The sequence below is a fragment of the Emys orbicularis genome, chromosome 10, assembly GCF_028017835.1.
Source record: "Emys orbicularis isolate rEmyOrb1 chromosome 10, rEmyOrb1.hap1, whole genome shotgun sequence".
NCBI lineage: Eukaryota > Metazoa > Chordata > Testudines > Emydidae > Emys > Emys orbicularis.
In genome coordinates this window covers 28,016,734-28,038,433 of record NC_088692.1, presented here as the reverse complement: position 1 = coordinate 28,038,433, position 21,700 = coordinate 28,016,734, and the positions used below count along the sequence as shown (strand labels likewise).

The window sequence follows — 21,700 nt, the reverse complement described above, 5'->3', positions numbered from 1 at the left end:
GTGTAAACATGGTTAGTAATGAAAGTGTTAATTTGATGAAGATAACATTGTCATTAGGCTTTAGAGTTAACGGCCCTTTCAGATTAATGGTGGCTGCAGAGTTTACATCTCCCAGAGACATTGTTTCAGGCTGTTCACAGATACAGGAAGAAACACTGCATTACGTACCCTCAATTTTATGTTTGGCAGGCTATCTTTGCCACTAAGAAGACTAACTTTTTTTTGGTTTTGTTTTAATTTAACATTTGAATTCTTCAGAATCTTTCTGTACTGTGCGGGTCATAAAAATATATCAAGTGGACGTGATGTCATTTTGTGCTGTAGAAATGTTTCAAAAACATATTCTTTTAGCTTTCATGTGTTTTTTTATATATAATTTTCCTTGCCACATTTATTAATTAGCTAGACACAATAAACCTATCCAGAGTCAGACTCTGTAGCATCCTAATCAAGAGGGAACTCTACTTCCTTCCTGTTGATCATAGCTCCTCTTCATTATCATGTTAGTCGCCAGGTCTGTAGTTTTCTTGTCTTGTTTTTAACTTCAGCATTGTGGGTATATTTTTACATTCACCCACAGTTAAGTAGCTTTTATAACTCCCAACGGTGCATTTTTTGAGGCTACTGCTACTTGCAGCCCAAGTATACCTACATTTTTAAATTAGGAATGTTCCTCAGAATTGATATAGGAGTAGGAGTGAGGTTGCAGCTCCTAAAATCAGTGAAAGTCATTCATTTTCTGAGCACTTGCAAAGTAACAGGATGAAACCTGGAAACTCTAAGAACTCTGGGATCACAAAGATGGCATACAGATACATTTTCACCACCCTATCATATAGACTGAACCTAAGGACGGAGCCCTGTATGATTGGAAGGTGGCTAGCAAATTACAGGCATGACTGTAATCCTAATAATAATAATAATAATATATGGAGAGTGATACCCTTAAAAGAATCTCTCAGAATAAAATAAAAGACAAGGTGATCATTAAAATAATTGTTTATTCAGGGCTGAGTGGGGGGTATTTACCATGTCAGAAGTTAATTACAGTTATGCACATGAATGCATAGCTCTGATTAAAGGAGGAAAAACAAAACCAGAAAAAAGATCAGTCGCAGAGGATGGACACTTAGGCAAACCAACTGCTTTAAAATATGATGTAATATCATTAATATAGTTTATTAGAGTGGAAAACAACTCTGCTGTGTGTCAGATCCTTCTTATATCTGCCAGCCTAATCCTAAAGTAGCTCAAAGTTGTCATTCATACTAAATAAGATGTTGAACTATATTCAGAATGCATGGCTAACTCATTATCCTTCCATTTCCTCTCCAGCATTGTCTCCCCATTTCAGGGTACCAGATTACAGATTCTCCATTGTATTTGCTCAGCAAAGATTTAATACCAGCTCCTCCTACACTGAGGTTTCAAATGACCAAGATTTCATTATTTTTTACAAAATATACTGCTGTCTGTTTACTTATTACAGAGTTAAGGCTGCCTTCTGAAACAGGCTTAAAATGGTACAGAAGTTTCTGTTTTTCTCTACATTTTTTTCTTTGTGAAACTTGTTTGGGGGGAAAAAAAGGAATTCTTGCACTTAACTGAAAGTGGATCTTTCAGTTAAGAAATGTTTCTATATTTTTTTTCCACCATTACATAGTGTTTTCATGTGCCTCTGCAGTTCCAGGGCCTGTAACTTCCCAAGTGAACAAGCACAGAAAAAAAAGCAGGGATCATGCATCACATGTCAGGGGTAGTTACAATTATTCAGAATATTTTTTGATTGTGAAGGCAGCAGAATTGTCTGTTGGTGAGGGAAGGGGACTCTGGGTACACAACAGGGAGGTGATCTTCCCAGCAAAGATAGACAGACATGCACTAGCTCTGCTCAAGTTAGCGCCCAAAAATAGTAGTCTGGTCACGGCAGTATGGGCTAGCCACTGAAGTACAATCCTGCCCAGTCCCCGGGTATGTATGGAGTCGGCTAGCCTGAGCCACTGCCTGTGTCACTGTGGCCATGCTGCTATTTTTAGGCACCTGTCACGCTGCTGTCTGGAGTGACTCACAACTGTGAGGGCCTACCTCAGGGCAGACTCCCCAAGCTGGTAGTGTGTTCTATAATTAGATTTCACCAAGCCAGTGACAAATGTGAACTCCTGGATCACTATTCCAGTCTTACCATAAGAGTCACAGTCTCCTCAGACACTCCAGTCTATCTTGCCATCCAGACAAACTAGCTAAAAGGAAATGAGAGTTATTGAGAGGTTAAAGCAGGTACAATATATGTACCGTGAGACTCAGTTTATAATTCCAAATGGTAGCAGAGATGTAGTAATCCGCTAGTTTCCCAAAAGTCTCTCAGGGCCACCCAGAATAACTCTGGGGAATCTCTGTCTTCTCGTTCAGTTATTCTGCCCTGTTAGAATCTAAACAATCCAGAGATGAAGGATCTTTCCTTGAGTCCATTCTTATAGGTTCTTCTCACAGAAAACAAGCTGACAGTGTCTCTTACCTGGGGAGAGGGGCAGGGGTCCTTTGATGACGGAAAGTGAGAAATGCATTTTGAGTCTTTGACCTCTGATCATCACACACTTGCTTTGAAATTAGCAGTTTTCTGTTTAAAGTTCTTCATTTGCATTTCACAAGGTTTCTTTCTTGTCTGATGGGTTAATAAATTACAGGAGTATTTACAGTGTAAATTATCAGAGGGGTAGCCGTGTTAGTCTGAATCTGTAAAAAGCAACAGAGGGTCCTGTGGCACCTTTAATACTGACAGAAGTATTGGAGCATAAGCTTTCGTGGGTGAATGCCCAGTCTTGCGTCCGATGAAGTGGGCATTCACCCACGAAAGCTTATGCTCCAATACTTCTGTTAGTCTTAAAGGTGCCACAGGACCCTCTGTTGCTTTTTACAGTGTAAATGTTTGCTATTACATTATAACAGGATACAGATAAGTGAAAACAATGCAAATAACATTCCATTAGTTTCCATGAGGTTTAAACACCTAATACACTCTTATACATTTAACAATCACTTTGATCTATACTAATAAACAATTGAATTGACCTGGGGCTTCAGCATGAGCTGGCACCTGGTTTGCCAGGGTCACAGCACTGGCATGAGTAGGATTAGTGCGTGTATGTCTGTCTGTGTTCGGAATTACCCCTCCCAGCTTCTGTGCAGACGTACCCTGGGAGAGAGAAGTTGTAGTTTTGGTTCTGTGTCTGACTCACTTTGTGATTTGGGCATGTCACTGAGGACTAAATTGTGCCCTGACACTGCCAGGTTACATAAAGCAGAAATCAAAAGGTTCTTCAGCTCCTCATGCCTCCATGCAGACTCTAGTGAGCCGGCAGTCTTTGCCCTCACCTAGCATCACTAACCACTCCCAAAGGGTGAGGAAGAAGGCACAGCTGTAGCCCTCACTGAACTTCAGCCCACAGAGCTGGCTGACTATTGTAGAGGAGAGCAAACTGTACCTCTTATGAAGCAGTTGTGTTTCTAACTGTCTGTTAACGGGTGGTATAGCACAGATAAACCATGTGTTATTTTACTTAATTTTAAAACCCAAAGAAAGCAAATACAACCAAGACTCAGTTTAAATTAGAAGTGGAGTTCTGAATGCCAACTTTTGAGCCTGAAGACCATTTTCAGTCTAAACAGTAGAAATAATTCTACTGTAACTAGATGAAGAGGTGAGAAGTATTGGCCTGATTTTCAAAGGTGCTGAGCACCTGAAAATCCCATTAAGTTCAATTGAGGAATTATGAGTTCTCAGCACTTCTGAAAATCTCTGTGTGTGTGTGTGTGTGTGTGTGTGTGTGTGTGTGTGTGTGGTACAGACATGTACACACTGTCAAGTTTAGCTGTAGTAAAGTTTCTATGTAGGACAATTGCAGTTGTTGAAATGCTGCTAGCTCAATTCCCTTTCACCTTCTCACACTGTTTCAGAACCTGTTTTCAAACTTGGAGTCATTTGGTGGTAGTATGTGAATAGGATGTGAGAGGATTTACACTAGACTGACAAAGGATGCATCATGTACTTCTCTCATGAGTTATTGATGACCTCATGAGATATAAGAAGTCATCAATAACAAACAAATATCAAGTCTGTAGACAGTCAGCTCATGGTATATTCTGGTTTATGTGACAGTTGAGTTTTTATTGGTGGAATGTTTTCTTATTAGCTATAATTGAGAGAATGGTTGGGGCTGATTAAATCAATTTGGTATTTATTATTTGAAATTTCAGTTTTCCTGTAATTCTTCATCATGAGTGTATGTATGATGGAAATGGCTTACGTTACATGTAAGATGTGGTTGCAGTATTTTGTGCTGTGTGGCGTGCATGCCAATGAAGTAAGAGACATATTGCATCTTTCCTTTTATGCCAGCACCACTTTCCCACAAGCTAACAGTGTCATGGCCTAGCCTAAATTCATAGGCATAAACCAGGTGTGATGGCATGACATCAGTGACATGCTTGCCACATGGCCATTATTGTGCAGTACACCATTGCTGCTATTATTTTTATTTCTATTATGGAAACACCTAGTGTCTGAGACCGGGCCCCATTGTGCTGGGCCCTGTACACACAACAAAAATTGTACAGTTTTAGTATGCGACTAAAAAGAAAGAAACAAAGAAAGAGTGATGGGCATGGTACAAGTGATGTATTGTATAACAATTATCAGTGTCAGCTCACTTGTTATCTATCCATTGTCAAGTGTTTTGTAGATATTACAATGGAAGTGAGTTTTAAGGAGGATAGTGTAGTGGCTTCACTAATTTTTACAAGGAACTTCTCCCATGTATAGCATAAAGAGCAGCAGGAGAGAAAGCGCAAAGGTGATTGAAGCAATAATGAACTAGAGCATGATGGAGACCAACATCACTGACAGAGAAGAGATGGGGGGAAAGGTCATGGTCTCAATAGCGTAGCAGCGTTGATAGACCTCAGGAAGCACCTTAGCGGTCACAAGTAATTATTTTATATTGGATTATTACAAAAGTACTCTACATGGGGCTATGCCCAGGGATCAGTTAGAAACTACAGTTGGTGCAGAACTTGGCTTCTTAAAAGCCACAAGGAATATATAAAATTGGCTGTTTCATAATCAACTGAACTGGCTTCATATTAGCTTCCAGCAGCAATATTAGGTCTTGACTTTGATTTATAAAACACTACAGTACTTGGCTTGGCCTTTGGCTACCTATGGGCCCCCTTTTCTTCCCTCATTCCACTGTAATTCTTGGACTAAAAGCTCCTATGTTTAACTGATTGGGATAAGGTTCTCAGTGGAGTCCTCAACTCTGTAATTTTCTCACCAAGAGAAGGCTGTCTGAGGTTTTTCTGTCTTTAAGGCAAGGATAGTCTCTGGACTCAAGTGTTTGCTTGCAGATAGTGCAGCGGAGATGGGTAATTTTGGGGTGATGTCACTTTTTTCTCTTTAGAAAAGAACTAAAAAAACTTTTTTCAATGTAATGTCTTCATCTGAGACATGATGGGGCATGAGTTATAAATCTAAAAAATAAATTTAATTCTGTTTGGAGAAGGATCCTAATTATCTGATGTAGAAAACATGTAAAAGGTACTCTGTTGTTGCACAGGCAATATATTTTCAACCCTATTAAAGCCCAGGGCATGCCACATTATACATATATTAATAACCAAGGGTTAGATTTTGCAACCCTTGTTTAAGTGAGAACTTAATGTGAGTACTACAAATGGGACTTCTTGTCTAAGTACTGGTAATTGTTCACCCAAGTCAGTAAGGATTGCACAAACTAGCATATAATGTTGTTACACAACAGTAGCCTTTCTGTTAGATGTTTCTGGAAAACATTTGTGGAGTGTGGCATGTTTGAAATAATCCATGCTGAATAATAATTTCAGATTATCCATTGGGGGTGTGTCAGTTAGGAATGAACACAATGCTGTTCACCGCCAGAAAGAGCAGCAGCATAGTGCACCTAAAAAAAGAAAATCAGTAGGGAGCTAGTCTTTTTTCAAGACAGAATGAGTCACTCTGAATGGAGGAAAAACCGCTAATGAGGATCTAGCACCAGACATGGGGCTAGCTATTGGTGCAACTTCGTGTTTCTCAAGTGCAGAACTACAGATACTTCCTAAAGCCAGGTCACAAACAAAAATCAAACAGCAAATTTTAGTAGCTCTGATGCCCTGTGGATAGAGATCTACCCACATCATTTGTTTAAGGTATTCATTTTTCTGTAAAGAAGTCAGCATGTAGCCCTAAATAAAGGGGAGTGTATTTTAAAAAAAATGTTGTATATCCATCAAGTCAAAAAAAGGTATAATTTTCTTGTGTTTGAATTTTTTTTTTTTTTACTGCATAACTGTCACAGGGCTGCCCCTTTAAGGGAGTCAAAGGCCCAGCTTACACTGACAGGCTCCACTGAAGGGAATAAGCCAAACCAGGTCCATCTGTGAATAGTTAACAGCCTAACTAGCTAGAAGGCAGTTAAGTAAGGCACACCTGGGCCTAATCATAAGTTTAGGAGAGCTCACTTGAAAAAAAGTTCCTGTGGAGAAAGGATGTTCTAGAGGAAGGGAGCTCCTAGGGAGTTTGAACTAGGTAAAAGCTCTATAGGCAGGGAGGCCTGAAGAGACTCTGAACAAGCAGGAAAGAGACTACAAAAGCTTTCCATGTAGGGATGCCTGGGAGACACCCTGAATAAACAAGGGAAAGACTACAGAGCTCTTGATGCAGTAGAGAAGCCTTAGGCCTTATAGCAGAAGGAGCTGCTGCTGAAACCTAAAGACTTTTTTGTTGTAGGACTTCTAAGTTTTATCGGGGCTCTGAAGTAAGAGCCTTTAAACCCACGTACAAGTGCTCCTTTTAGAAAGCTTTATTAAAGAGAGAGATACTGCTGCAAAGTAGAATCTTTGGCTTCTCTTTGACCAGGCTGTTTAAGTCACCTCATAGTTACCTCATAAAAGGGGAGAAACCGAGGCAGGCCATAGCAATGCCATGCTCAGCTACAAGGGAGTGCTCAGGAGGTGACGATGCCCTTCTATAATAACAGTTCAGTGATTAAATGTTCTGTATTTTTAAGTTTAAGTTGAAGGTTGTTTTAAAAGGAAACCATAATAGATTAGAGTTAGTAAAGAATTACTGATGTGCTGTTTCCACTACTCCCCAGACTGCTTCCAGGACAGCAGCTGAGCCTTTATGACTTTCTTCAGTCATTTTCCATGCTCTGTGCACTATCTCCAGTGACATATGCCCAGGCTTTTTCCAATCGTTTTTTGGTCCTCTTCTATACATCGGGGCTCACACTGATTGTTGCTTAGCTCCAGGCTACTTAATCCTTAATGATCGACTGATGCTTTTCTCAAGAGAACCAGAAATGCTGGGTGGATGATGTGGAAAAAACAACAACAATTAAACCAAACTCGTGGAGGTATTTGAGGGCTATCACTGTGGTGCCCAACGCCTTGCAGGATTAGGACTTTAAAAAGCTGGTGAGCGGGGAAGCTGATTCATCCTTTACAGAGTTGAGGGGCAGAACCTCAGCTGATATATTTTGTCATATTTCCACTGAGATAATGGAACTATGAAAATTTATACCAACTGAAGATCTGCCTGTGGTTGTTTTATGGCTCTTTGATTTTTCACAGCATTTTACTGGTATATCCTGGAGCAAACCTGACTTTCCAGTGTCCTACATCAGGTATGACTACCAGAATAAAAGGGAAAAACTGGGAGTGTAAGAATAATAATTCCTGCTATGTATACAGAGATGAAAAAATGATGAGTAGACTGTATTGAGAAAGGACAAACAGCAGGAGGAAATTTGACATATTGAAACAGAGTTGTGGTGGGAGACAAGGGAAATGGTGATCATGGAATTCATGTAAACTTTAGAACTTTCAGATTGACACAACTGATTAAAATAAAAAGGTTGTGATAGAAGTGTTTTAGGACACAGATATTCTGTTCAGCTTTTGTTCACTTTCTGATGGTTTGCCTGCATAATTTAATAGAAGTTATGTACTTAACTTTGTAAACAGGTACACCTCTACCTCGATATAACGCTGTCCTCGGGAGCCAAAAAATCTTACCGCGTTATAGGTGAAACCGCGTTATATTGAACTTGCTTTGATCCACTGGAGTGCGCAGCCCTGCCCCCCCGGAGCACTGCTTTACCGCATTATATCCGAATTCGTGTTATATCGGGTCACGTTATATCGAGGTAGCAGTGTATCTAGCCGCTACAGCAATAATGCACTATATCCAGGTAACTAAATAGACTGAATGAATAATAAATACGGTTTTCATTTGCCTCTCTTGCTGCAGGTATATGTGAATTTCATCCCCTTGTGATGATAGGGGGTAGCTGCATCCCACATAGGGAATTCAACTTTTGGGTGCAGTTGTAACCCACACACCACCTGGGTGTGGTGCTCTGTCTCGTCTAGTGGCACCGAGACCACTTAGAGAGCAAGATTAATGAGTCTGCTCTACAGCCTTAGCTAGGGGCCAAATGGCTTTTAGCTCATGCAGTAGAGGCTCAAGCATTTAGTTCCAGAGGTTCCCAGGTTTGATCCCGCCCGCCGACTGGGATCTGTCAGTTTTACACAGTCACTTTGGGTAATTTGATAAGAATCTGCAGATAGATAACATCAGTATCTACTGCTGTATTCCAAATTTTGTTTTTCCTACAGCAAGTATGGAGAAGTACAAGTACATTTTTTTTAACGGCCTTGTATGTAGAATCTATTAGAGATATTCATAATTGAAAACTGTTAGTTTTCAAAGGGGAGGTCAAGGGGGCAAGATAACAGTTACAAAATGTGTGCTGATATTTAAGGAAGTAACAAATGAGATAAGTTAGATAGAAAGCAAGACAGTTTTAATTTAGTTTGTGGGCCAAACATAATATGATGCTTTCTCCTTTTTGACTACCTGCATACATCTTCAAGGTAATCTTAAAGGTGAAAACATTCATTACTGTCTGTGGGTTGTTTTCTACAGTGATAACACAGCATCATTATTTGTATTAAAAAAAAATCTTCCAATAGGTGAAAGGAATTTCTGGCCTGAACTACACTGGGAACATTTCCTCAAATTCTAACCAGTTTTAAAAAAAGGTTCAGCTAAATTGATCATAAAACCATTTGCAAATGTAGTGTTGAAAGTGCTGTTGAAACTGGTTCAGTAAAAATGGTTTACACTGCCTGGAACGTGGTCTACCCCAGAACTCCAGCTGGATATAAAATTGTTTTAGCTGAACTGTTATAAAACCAGTTACAGTTTGGTGGGAAGTTTCCCTAATGTTGACCAGGCTTCTGTGGGTTAAGTTTATGATAAGTTTGAACTTTTAATAAAAAGCCATTTTTGAGTTATTTGAGCGATTTAAAAACAATCCCCTGAAAAATGCTTTGCTTGTTCAAAACACTATTTAGAAAAATATTCATATCTCAAAAACAGCAAGAATTGATTTTTCCAACTATAAAATAACGAAACAAACCCCTTAGTACTGTGCAGAAGCTCAAGAAATTTTAGCCCAAAGAGTAGGATTTTTCTTAGAAAAGAACTATAGCAACCTGAACAGAGGGTCTTATAATGGAAATGCTTTCTTAATCATAGGTTGCATGTGAAAATATTCAGGAGGACAGGTATGAACTTGGCATGGTTTTTGGCATCTCATCATACCACATGATCCTCTTGGAGTCCAAGAAGTAGTGCGGAATTAGCATGGGATGTGGCTAGGCAAAATATGTGCATCAGACACATCTGTTGGAATAGACTAGCTAAACTATTACTGATCAGACCACACTACTTCCTGCCCTACCACGACACTGGCAGCCTGGTTAGCTAAGTTTTCTTGTGGCTGCTGATCTGTCTTATGGACCTTCTGGTGAACCCTCTGATGGGAATCTCAGAGCATATAAAATATCCCCTAAAAATTCTTAGCCTAATTGAGTCCCATTCCTGGGTCTGTTTGCCTGCCCATGGACCTAAGTGGTTGGACTGAGTGGAGGTTGTCCAGCTATACTGAAAAAAGAACAGGAGACACTGTATATGGATTTAATCAGGCCGCAACTTTATTATTAGATGTCTAGAAATACCTGGCAGATAAAAGTGTACAGTGCAGGCAACTCCATGTTCATTCAAATAACTACCGGGGGTTTCCACCAGCTCCCCTTCATTTTCCATCCATGTCCCCCAGCCAACCCATGGCTTGGATGTTACCATCCACACCCCCTTGTAGGAGAGTTAATGTTGGGCTCTAAGGAAGGGGGGTTGGTTCCCTGCCAAACCAATCATAGGACTTCCACACCCCCTCTTTCTCTGTTTTATTCCTTTAACAAGCACCTCCTTTTAAGGTCATTTACCAGGCTATGTTTCTGGTCACTGGATGCCTTTCCTATGGAGTACCTGCACTGGATATCTGCCACAAGGAGGTGCCAGCAATTAGCTTGGCTACCTCTCCCACCCAGTCGAGTTCCTAGACATCTCCCAGTGGCCTTTTTTATAGTGGCCAAAAACATGTCAGCCTCCAAGTCTGACAGGTGAACCCCATCCCCGCAAAAGTACTTGGTTGCACCTTGCACTATGCCAGGATCGTTGAGGACACCAGCACCTGGGTTGCCAATGACCATGTACTGCAGCACCCGCCCTTCTGAGATGGGCCATATTGGTGACTAGCATTACATATCCTGAAATTGGAAGAACTCATTAAAACTTCCTTCATAGCTCAGCCATGTGCTCGGAGCCAAAGATCTCTGTGCCACTGACAACATCCTAAACCTAGGCTCTGTAGCACCAGCAGCATCCGCTCAGGTTCGTCGCTAGTTCATGGTACAAGCCCCCGAAATCTGTCAAACTGAAAATGAGACAAGGCATCTGCTATGCCATTATCCACCCCAGGCAAGTGCTTTGAAGAAAAACAGATGTTAAAGCTTAAACTTTGTAGCACAAATGCCCTCACTACCTTCATGACCCTGTGTGATATGGAAGTTTGGCAATTGATAACATGTACCACCGCCAGGTTGTTGCACCAGAAGCACCACTAAGCCAACTCAGGTTCCTAAATAAGCACTGCAACTAAAATGGGAAAAAATTCCAGGAAAGTCATGTCATGTACTACCCCATTTTGTGTCCAGATAGCGGGCCATTTCATCACCTGCCTTGGTAAAACCGCTCAAAGCCTCTTGAAACATCCAAATGGATTTTCAAACCCACTTCTAATAACCATTCCTCCCTCCATCACAACACCCCATTAAATTGACTAAAAAACTGTTCCCACACCTTAAGTCTTCCTTCATCTCTCTAGTAACTGGTATATAATGGTGTGGCCTGGCTATTCTTGCTGTTGCCACTGCAAGCTGGGCACAGAATGCCTGCCTCAGGGCAACAAACCTGCAGGCAAACTTCAGGTGTCCCATAGTATACTGCAGGTCTCGTAGCGTGAGTTTCTTGGCTCCTACAGTTCTCCTGAGCAATCCCAATAGCTCCCGAAGCTTATCCTGAGGGATCCGCGATATGCATGCCCTTGTGACCAGCTCGATCCTTAGGTAGGTCAATGTAGTGGAAGGGCCCTCTGCCCATGGACCTCAGCGGTTGGACTCAACAGAGGGTATCTCCTAATGATGTTGTGTGCTCCCCTAGTCCAATAGTCATTTGCTTTCTATGTGCAAATGTGGTGGTTGCCCAGATGAAAGACACACAAAAAATGCAGACTTCTGGTTGCTCTATATGAAAAACTGGCATCAAATTCACTGAAAGTGGAGGAAAGTGCAGCATTAAAATAAACCTTTGTGTGAATGTACTATTTTTGTTTTATGTCCAATACTTGCACAGTACACCTCTACCTCGATATAATGTGACCTGATATAACACGAATTCGGATATAACGCGATAAAGCAGCGCTCCGGGGGGGGCGTGGGGGGCGACGACGAGGCTGCGCAGTCCGGTAGATCAAAGCAAGTTCGATATAACGCAGTTTCACCTATAACGCAGTAAGATTTTTTGGCTCCTGAGGACAGCGTTATATCGAGGTAGAGGTGGATTTTTCAAAGAACAGTTTTACATAGAAAAGATCTCTTGAGAGCAATTTTTAGAATCTGCTTTCTTATAAAAAGAAATAGAAAATCAAGGTGCCTTTATTAGGTTCTACTAGGATTTAGTGTTCTAGAAGAAATGTGGTATTTATTCCATTGGGATTTTGTAAATTGCCTCCAGTACACTGAAGTTTTCCCCGAGGAATTTACTGTAAAATAATTAAATCTTCTCTTATATATGTTTTCTGCAATTTAAGTACTTTTAATGCCAAAATGAGACACTTCAAGAATCTTGAGCCCTCATTTGAGTTAATCCTAATAAAACGGTAATATCTGTCAAAAGAAATCTAGTAATAATAACTTGGATACTTAGCTTAAATTTATATGTTAGTTGAAATGCTAAACTTTAAAAATAAAATTAGATAAGTGCAATTTAGTAACATAAATGAAGCAGGCACCTTCTTTTTTTGAGAGAAATGTAGCAATGTAACTAAATCCATATAGTTGTACAAAGTGAAAACAAGAGAGTCTTCATCTATATGAGTGCAGCTAACAGCGATAAAAAATTCTTTAATCATGGACAACTTAGAAGAGGTAAGGTGTTGACTGGACCTTTGATATTCTCTGAAAAAAACAGAATCAAGGTAATTTAGACATTATAGATGGGAGAGCTAATAGATTATATAGAATGGGATCCAAATATCAAAATTTTGTAAGCAAGAAAATGAAAGGGATGCTTTCATGTTTATAAATATTTTAATTTAAAAAAGTAAATCTTCTGTCTTGTATTTCTAATACTAGCTAAGGTTATTAAGGCTGAAATAATTTTAATATCTAATCCGATTTCCTGTGTGTATGTTGTTCATTTATTTTTTGCATTTTGCTCACCTTGGACAAGATGAAAAGACTAATCCGTTTCATTTTTCTTTATCGTTTCTAGTCAATTTTGTTTTCAGGTTCTTGCAGTAGCACAATATTGCAATAGCCAGATTGCAAACACCAGTTCGACACATTCATATTCAAGAGAGCACTTAAGTACATGTATAAATCCCATTGACTTAAGTGCTACCCTAAATAGGGATACCTTGCTTAATTGTGGCCCTCTATGGGAATATTTATTTGTTTAAACACAGTTTACACTTGTTTTTATTTTTATTTTTATTTTAAATTAATTTTAGATTTTATATTTTAGTTGGTCTTTGTTTTTATAAGCTTGTTTTTACAAAATCTAAGTTTTGGGCCAAATTTGACCTTATCACATCCCTTTAAGACTTGTGATTGGTGAATCACAAAATGCAAGGATGTTCAATTCAGACAAATATACAAAAGTTGTGTTACTTAACTGAGTCCCATGAGCTGGGAAACTTACAATGATAATAGGTTCTCTCATGAGATTTCCAGTACTTCCTGGTTTTTGCTAAATTGATTATATCACAGGGATTGTTTTTTTCTCACAGTATTCCAAGTATTTCTGCTTCCTATCATAGCTGGAACCAATAATTAGAGGTGGTTAATAGTTAAAAAAATAAATTTTAAAAAAGAATTTGGTCTGGTCATGACTTTAGGTTTGGAATACTTCTTAATTGTTCAGGGGGGTATCCAAATTCTACATAGGAAACCTATCTAGCATTTTCTTTTGGTGGGAATTAATCCATAATATTTAGATTTACTTTGAAAAGTCTGTCTACACAGGACACCATCTGACACACACAGCCGTGGCAGAGTTCCTCCTCGATCTGGACATTCCCCAGGCAGTTGTGATTAGAGACTACTTCATGGGGCCCCATGTGCTTTAAGCCTCCTGAGTCTGAACAGAGTCCAGGCACTGCCCCTGGCTTGGGGTCTTTCCACACCCCGAGGGTGCACCTATTCTCCTGTCTAGTATCCCTCCCTGGGAGCTGGGACCCTGCGGTCAAACTGCGTAGCTCCTGGGACTAGTGCAGACCCCCTCAGACCCCTCCATAGCCTACACCCTCCCCCCCCCCATGGTGTAAGAACTCTCTTCTAGAACTCCAGCCATGTGTGTGCTCTGGATTTACAGTTCAACACTTGAGGGGCGCATAATAGTGAAAGCAAACAGACATTCAGGCTTTGCACAGGATTCTTAACACATAGCTCAGTGGTTTGAGCATTGGCCTGCTAAACCCAGGGTTGTGAGTTCAATCCTTGAGGGGGCCACTTAGGGATCTGGGGCAAAAATCAGTACTTGGTCCAGCTAGTGAAGGCAGGGGGCTGGACTCGATGACCTTTCGGGGTCCCTTCCAGTTCTAGGAGATGGGATATCTCCATTAATTATTATTATTATTATTATTATTATTATTACTTAGCAGCACAAGAGACACACTGCACTAGACAAAATAATAAACCCACCTGTATCCATTTTCCTTGTCTCAGTTTCCTCTGGAGAGTTCTTTGTGCTTAGGCAGAGTCCTCTGGTGTGCCCAGGAGCCATCTCTTCAGAATCATGGAGACTTTCTAGGTCAGCTAGCTTTCTCTGAATTTTGCTGGTTCCTCAGTTAAACCAGACCCTCCTGCCATGAAAGCATGCCCATGTCTTCCTCTTCTGCCCAAACTTCCAGTCTTGCTCTGCCAATATCTGGTTTCTTTGTTCTGCTGGTGGTGATTTTCCACTCTGTTTCACCAGCTCTCTGCAGAGAAAACTGTTTCCTTACTCAGGTGAATTCCTTAGTATACCCATTGTTCAGTCAGAGCACAATCATTAAGGTTAATGACTCTTCATTGACCCTGGTCTGGAAGACCCTGTCAGCCAGTGAATTCCAGTTCATATAAAGACATTCCATGATAAAATTACTCCATCAAAACAATTTCATGACATCAACCAGAATTGCTAAGTTTAAAGACAGGTTCCCCAACTTGTCACTCACACTCTTGTCCAAAATCTGTCCTGTTGAGCTCAGTGGGGTTGCATGGGTTATAAATCAATGCAGAAATTGGCCCAATGTATTTTAGTTTTTAAAGTGAATTCAGTTATTATGAAGGCACAAAATTCACAATACTAAAAGCCTGAAGTATCTACAATAACTACAAAATTGATGTAGCACAGGCCATATGTCCTCGTACTACCCCTATACTGGGCCTTATTCCCGACATGGCTTGGTCCTTTCAAGAGGTGAAAGGATAGTTTTCTTCATGTCTAGTCAATATTCAGTCCCTCATATAAGATTGCCCAGGCAGATCTAGAGGTAGGAATGTAGAACTAGGCAGAGCATTGACTCAATTTCCCCCAAATCAAAGAATAAAATAAAAACCTAGCTGAATCTTTGCCCAAAGCAAAATCTTTGGTTAACTTTTTTTCATTAACCTTTTAGAATTTCTGCCCTTTGTGTACCTCTGCACTTCTTGGATTCAGCCAATATACTTGATATACCACTGCAAGAAGTTATTCTCATATATTTCTGACCCAGGCAATACCAAAAGTGCAGGAAACTTAATAAGTAGTAGTTATATTTTGTTCTCAGTCATACCAGTGTCAATCCGAGTAAACCTGTGGAGTCAATGGAACTACTTTGAATTTACACTGGTGTGACCGAGATCAAATCTGTTCCATAATCAGTACTTATGAGATTTTCAGCTTGATTTATCTGCTGTGTTTGTTCAAGCAGCCTCTCTTTTCAGGAAAGGTGGTGTGGGTGGTTGCATTGCCTAAGTTAAAAGCGGGGCTAATTAGGCAGCCTCTGCTTTAGAAATACAGGGGAAAGAGACTGAGAGAGAGCAGCTGCAATAAAGCACAGCAGCATAACTGCTTGAGGGGCCATCATGCACGGAATGCACACAGCCTGCACCAGCCTCCCCATATAAAAATGGATATTTCTATTTTGGGGGAGGGGAAATCTGTGTTTTGATTTTCTAATATAAGATTGTAAGTGTTCATTGGGGCTCTTTCTGTTTTGAAGTCAAAGGGCAAAAAGTGCCCCTGCTTCACTGTACTTCCACAGTGTTATGGCTTTATTTTCGTTTTGGGATAAAAATACAGGTTTAGTTTGAGTGTTCCAAAACCAGATACCTCTCTCTCTCTCTCTCTCTCTCTCTCTCTCTCTCTCGTAGGCAGGGTGCTGCTGTGCCAGGCAAACCAGGAGGGATCTCCCGTGTACAGTGCCCCCAGTTCACTAGTATACACATCCACAAGTAAGCCAGTGTTACGGCTCTATTTTTGTTTTGTGGCAAAAGCCGATAAATGTGAATTAAGCCCCCAGTAGTTGTTGTTAAGGTAAATGTGATATTTATAAACATGTTTAAGTAATTCTACAGGTAATTCAGCAACTGATTCATTATTTACATCATCATTATTGTAAATAGAAAATATTATACTATTCTACTATAGTGGTCAAAACCTCTGTAGTGACACTAATATTTGGAGTCCATTACTGTTGGACACACTAATTTTTGACAAAGTCAAATATTTTCTTTTTTGAATCTGAAATAAGCAAGAAATCAAGAATCTCATACCCTGCCACCACTTGTTTGTGTCAGGATGGGCCTTAGAAATGGCATCTTCCTTCAAATTGTCTGGGGTGGGGTGAAAAGTATGTAAGCCACCGACTATAAAAGAGAGGCTGTGTGCAAATGGATACTGAATATACAAACAACTGGCCCAATAAAAATAGTTATGTATTGTGCTGTCCTCCATTTTTCTGCACATGCATCTGTAATGGAAATGTCTCCAAATCCTCTAAAATCCTATAGCAGAAGTGGAAACAATTCTGACAATACTGTGTCTCGTGATGATGAAGATGATGATATCAGTTCTGAATATGATCTGGGTGAAAAAAGGACCTAATGAGAGCAGTAGTAGTAATATTGATTGTTTACATTGGTGCTACTACCAAAATGTTCAAAGAAAATAAAACAACCCCTACCATTTAGTGAAATGATCCTTAAAATATCAAGTGTATGATTACAAAGTCAACAGGAACTCCTGCTTGTTCTGGTAGACCAGATTCCTCTTTATCTGACTTGTTACAACATGATGAGCAGTAGCATCTTCTATATATTCCTCACCAGTGATGTCTCCCTATAGAAGATGCTTACCCTTAGCTGTTTGGGGTCATTTTTGTCAGATGGTGTTCATTGCAAAAATGCAAGTGGAGGAGTGACTATTCTGGACACCAATGCTGCAATGAGGCATCTTTACTATAATAAATCAAATTAAATATTTAGCATTGCTTCTTTAAATTATATACTTATTTCCAATGCTGAATGGCAGAATATCAGAGTTTTCTCTAGGAAAAAGGGGTGTGTGTGTGTGTGGGGGGGGTGTTATGTTGCTGCATCATCACAATTGTGCTGCTGTTTTGTCACTGGCAGTGAACAACACTATCACTATTGCTGCTGCTGCTACTACTACTACAGAAATGTGTACAATAACCCCTAAGCAAGTCCTTACCAATGAATGATAAAGTAATTTAATGTATATGAAGTATTGCAAAATAGGGACAAATAGTCCAGAGATCATCTAACCACACTACATTTATACTGGAAAATATCTAATGCTATTTTTCCCAAGCAGATTTTTTTCCAACGGTGTTATGCCTTGTGTTATGTTAGAGATGAGAAAGACCTACGATGTCAACTATTCTGTTTCCCTGCTATTTGAAGATTATTCCCTTCAATACATTGCTAGTGTTTTATCCCATTTTGTTTTAAATGTCCTGAGTAATTGGGCCACATTCATCAGAGAACTATCCAGTACCTAATTCATCTCACTGTTAGAAGTTTTCCTGCGATTCACTCCTAATATTCCCTTTCTTAATTTTAGCCCCAAGACTCCAACTTATGCCCATATTCCACCCTAAATAAATCCTCTCTGTGTTTGGTATTTACATCTTTCAAATATTTGCAGTGTTACTAAATCCTAAGTTAGTCATTGCATGGCCAAACTAAGCTCCGTTTTTAGCTCTCAAAATAAATATCTCCAAAGTAACTCATTCAGGAGTGATGTGTCTTGGAAAGATGGTATACTAACAAACTCCCCCTTGTTTTCAATTAGGTTAGATAAGCAAGATACCAGATACCTTTCCCACTTGCCTCCCACTGGCCAGTCTTCAACATAAACGTTCAGAACAGAGATTGCAACTAATCATTTCAGTACAAATCACTATTATTTTGCTGAATCTCCATGCCTGCATGTCACCATATTTGCTTCCCTGTTAGTAGTATTGACAGAACATAGTTTTCCTTACAGGATTATAATTGCAGAGCTGTTAAAATTAAATTATTTTAATTACTATTGTTGTTGCAGTACTTGAAACTTGTTGCATATTTCTAGTAAGCTTTTCTAATAAGGAGAAATAACACACCTTCATTTGTATTGGGTCCTATATTTAAAAAATAAAATACGTAAGGTGTAAATTTAATCTCCAATACATTACTTGAATGTGTATTTATTTTGGTCAGCAACTCCTATCCTTCTAATCTGGTCCAATTCTATAAAATACTTTCCTGAAAAGAGAATAGACACATCAGTGTTAACCTTAAAAAGGCTAACAATTATATTACTGTCATTCCATGTAGACAGCAGCATTACAATCCTCATCTTTCAATAATCTTTAAGACTTGTGATTTGATCACCCTGTGCTGCTATTTGTTACCATTCTTATAAATGGGTAATATTTCAGGATAAATTACAATGATTTTATCCCCCTTAAAATAGTGGAAGTTGCAAATTTGTTATCACATTAAACACTGAAGGAGGACAGTCATCTGAGATTTTCAAAGATGCCAGGGAGAATTGGACATGGTTAATTTTAGTGGAAGTTGGGAATCCATATCCTTTGGGCACTTTGGAAAATCTCAGCTTCCATCTCTAAAAATGCTGTTGTCTTTACATTTTCCTTTTTAAATTTAAACTTACTTATTGACCTTTGCATTTAGCTATCACAAAAGAATGAAAAGAAAAATGGTGGTAAAATGCCTTTCTCTGAATTTGGTTAAATTTATTCTCCATTTGGTCACTTTGTGAGCTAGCTTGTAGCAAGAGGCAATACGTCTTAGGCTGTCTCTTGAGCAGTCCCACGAGGAAGAGTGAGACTTTTGAGTCACATTCTCCCTCCTAGTGTGCCCGATGCTCCCAGGAAGCGTGTGTACCCTTCCAATGGTGTAACTACACTGATGGGTATAAAGGGGGAAAGAATCAAGGCTCTGCCTCCCCCAACCATTCCTACCCACTTGTGCAACGTACTGCAAATCAGTCTGCAGAACCTGCTTCTCCTGCGCACAGGAAGTGATGTATAGCACAACTGCAGAAGGGAATAAAAGGGGTGCCTTATATCTCCTTTACTCCTATAGGTTTGAATACAGGATGGGCCTAAAGCTAGATCTTTTTAGGGCATATAATCATTAAGTGAATCATTTGTAATGGAAATAACATAGCATCCATATCCTAATTTGATCACGTATGCAAACAAAAAGGAATCTGGCCCTATCTCCTCTGCTGGGGATTCCCCCAGCATAGGAGAATCCCTATCAGGAGTACAGTTGTCATAGTTGGCTTCTACACTACCCTCCAATACCAACCCAGCGCAGTATGTGAGTAAGGGGCAGGAGAAGAAGTAGCCTGAGTGCAGCCGTGGAGGATCTCTTGCCATGATTAGAGCAGTCAAAAGATTGCTGCAACCTAGATTGAGACCAAGCAGAGAGTCAGGGAACCATACTGAACTTCTCTGTGGTGCAGAGCCTCGCGGCAGCACTGACAGGAACTTAGTGCAGCAGAGAATTTGGCTCTTTGTGACTAAATTTGAGCCCCTCTTCCTCTCACTCCTCCCCACTTCAGAAAATTAGTGTTTCCAGAGGAGACTTTCATCTCCTTAAAAAGCTTCTACATAATGGAAAATGAGATGCAGAACCCGGAGTCTCTCTTTAATCACCAAATACTAGAGCTGCTCAACAAGCGGAACTGCCTCAAGTTTGGGCCCTAGGAGAGTATCTGATCTTTTGATAACACTGTAGAAAAAAGTGCCTAAGGTAGCCTATAATTGACAGCTATGTTATTTGTTCCTCATAGACTCTACTATTAGAACTGGGCAAAGACTATAAAAAAAACACAAATATTCATTTGAATTATAAATGAATTCACTTTGTATTCATGCCTCTCTTCCCTACTGTTTCTCATGTGGAAGCTGCCCAATTAGCCTTAAACAGGTTTATATTATGTTTAAAATATGAAAAAATATATTGGATATTTTTTGCCCTTGTGTAACCCCCAAGTTAGTGGAGGATGATTCTAAAAAGCTCAAAATTGCCCTAATGCAGGATAAGATCTAGCTAAGTACGCTTATATACGCATATGCACAGACACACACACTAAAAGTGAAGGCTCCAATTTTATCCTATATACTTGATATTTTAAACATAAAAGTAATAAGTTTAAAAAAAAAGGAAATAAAATAAATTGCCACCATATTTACTTTGTTAAAATGCATGTAGTTTCATTGAGTTAAAGCATAATCATCATGATCTACAACATCAGCATTAAGAACTCAACAGCTGTGGCCAAACAAAAGGGACAATGACAATCCCAATCCATAGTACAAATTCCAGAAGCTCCTTTAACTGCATGCAGATATGACTGGTATATCATCCTGTGCAACTACCTATCTATCACAGGGAATGAAGTTCCGAAGCACCATTGTTTCTGGAGCAAGTCCAGCATCCCCTTAATTGGAGTTGGTGAACTTTCCACCATATCTATGACCTTTCCACAAGTGAATGAAAGAAATCTCTGGTATTATTGATGACTTTCACAGATATTTTTTGCGTTCTTTGCAGACAGATCATAGAAATGAGGTAGTCAGTACACCAGATATGGAAGTGTTAAAATGTTTGTTCAAGACAAGGAATTGCATATTGCAAGTGCTCAGTCTTTAGTACAGGTTTCACTGTGTAGTGAATGGAATAAAATAAGTTGCACATTGAAGCCAAAACACAGGGAAGAGGGTGGGAAAACAGTCAGTCTACAGAAAGGAGCAGCAGCTACCAACAGAAAACATTTGTACTCTAGGGAGCAGCCAACTGACATAACCCCTGCATCTACTAAAATTGGCCTGTTAGCTCGGTTGCTGTAGCAAAGATCCCATCCGATAACAGGGGGTGGGATTTTTGAAAAAGCTTAGAGTTGGCCAAACTCTACTCCCATGGAAGACACTCGGACATAAGCCATTGACTTCAATGGAAGCAAAGTTGGACCAAAGCTGAGCGCTTTTGAAAATCCAACCCAAAAGCTATAAACCATTAAGCTTTGCATTAGTTTCATGTGCATACATAGGAATACCTGGCCAAATTGTGCCCTTTGATGTGCACGTGCAGTTCTTGTATTCTCAGCAGGAGCTCTGTACATGCACCAGAGGAGAGTTAGGACTGAAGAGATTGTATATACCACATACCTGGATCTGTAACCACTGAATACCAGACATCCTCCATATTTATCATATGCAGGGCCGACGAGAGGGCGGGGGGGGGAGGGGAAGCCGGTACAAATTACTGGGGCCCGGCGGTCCGGAAGGGGGCCCGGGGCCCGGCTTTCCCCCCCGCCCCGACGGCCCTGTTTAGCCGGTCCGCCCTTGCTGGGGGGGCCCGAAAATTTTTTTTCACTGGGGCCCGAACCTGCTCTCAGTGGCCCTGATCATATAAATGGTAAATGCTATAAGCT

At 40.0% G+C, this 21,700-nt stretch overlaps 1 protein-coding gene across 9 annotated transcripts in view; it reads left to right on the top strand.

Annotated features, from left to right (window-relative positions):
* The window catches only part of RBFOX1 (RNA binding fox-1 homolog 1), a 414,111-nt gene that overhangs the window by 297,209 nt on the left and 95,202 nt on the right, over positions 1 to 21,700 (top strand). For 6 of the 9 annotated variants that reach the window (XM_065412636.1, XM_065412628.1, XM_065412633.1 and 3 more), the window contains one exon: positions 16,102 to 16,182. The exons of the other annotated variants lie outside the window; for them this stretch is intronic. In XM_065412636.1, the coding sequence (XP_065268708.1) occupies positions 16,102 to 16,182 (81 nt within the window). The remainder of the gene's footprint in view (positions 1 to 16,101; positions 16,183 to 21,700) is intronic. 9 annotated transcript variants of the gene reach the window in all.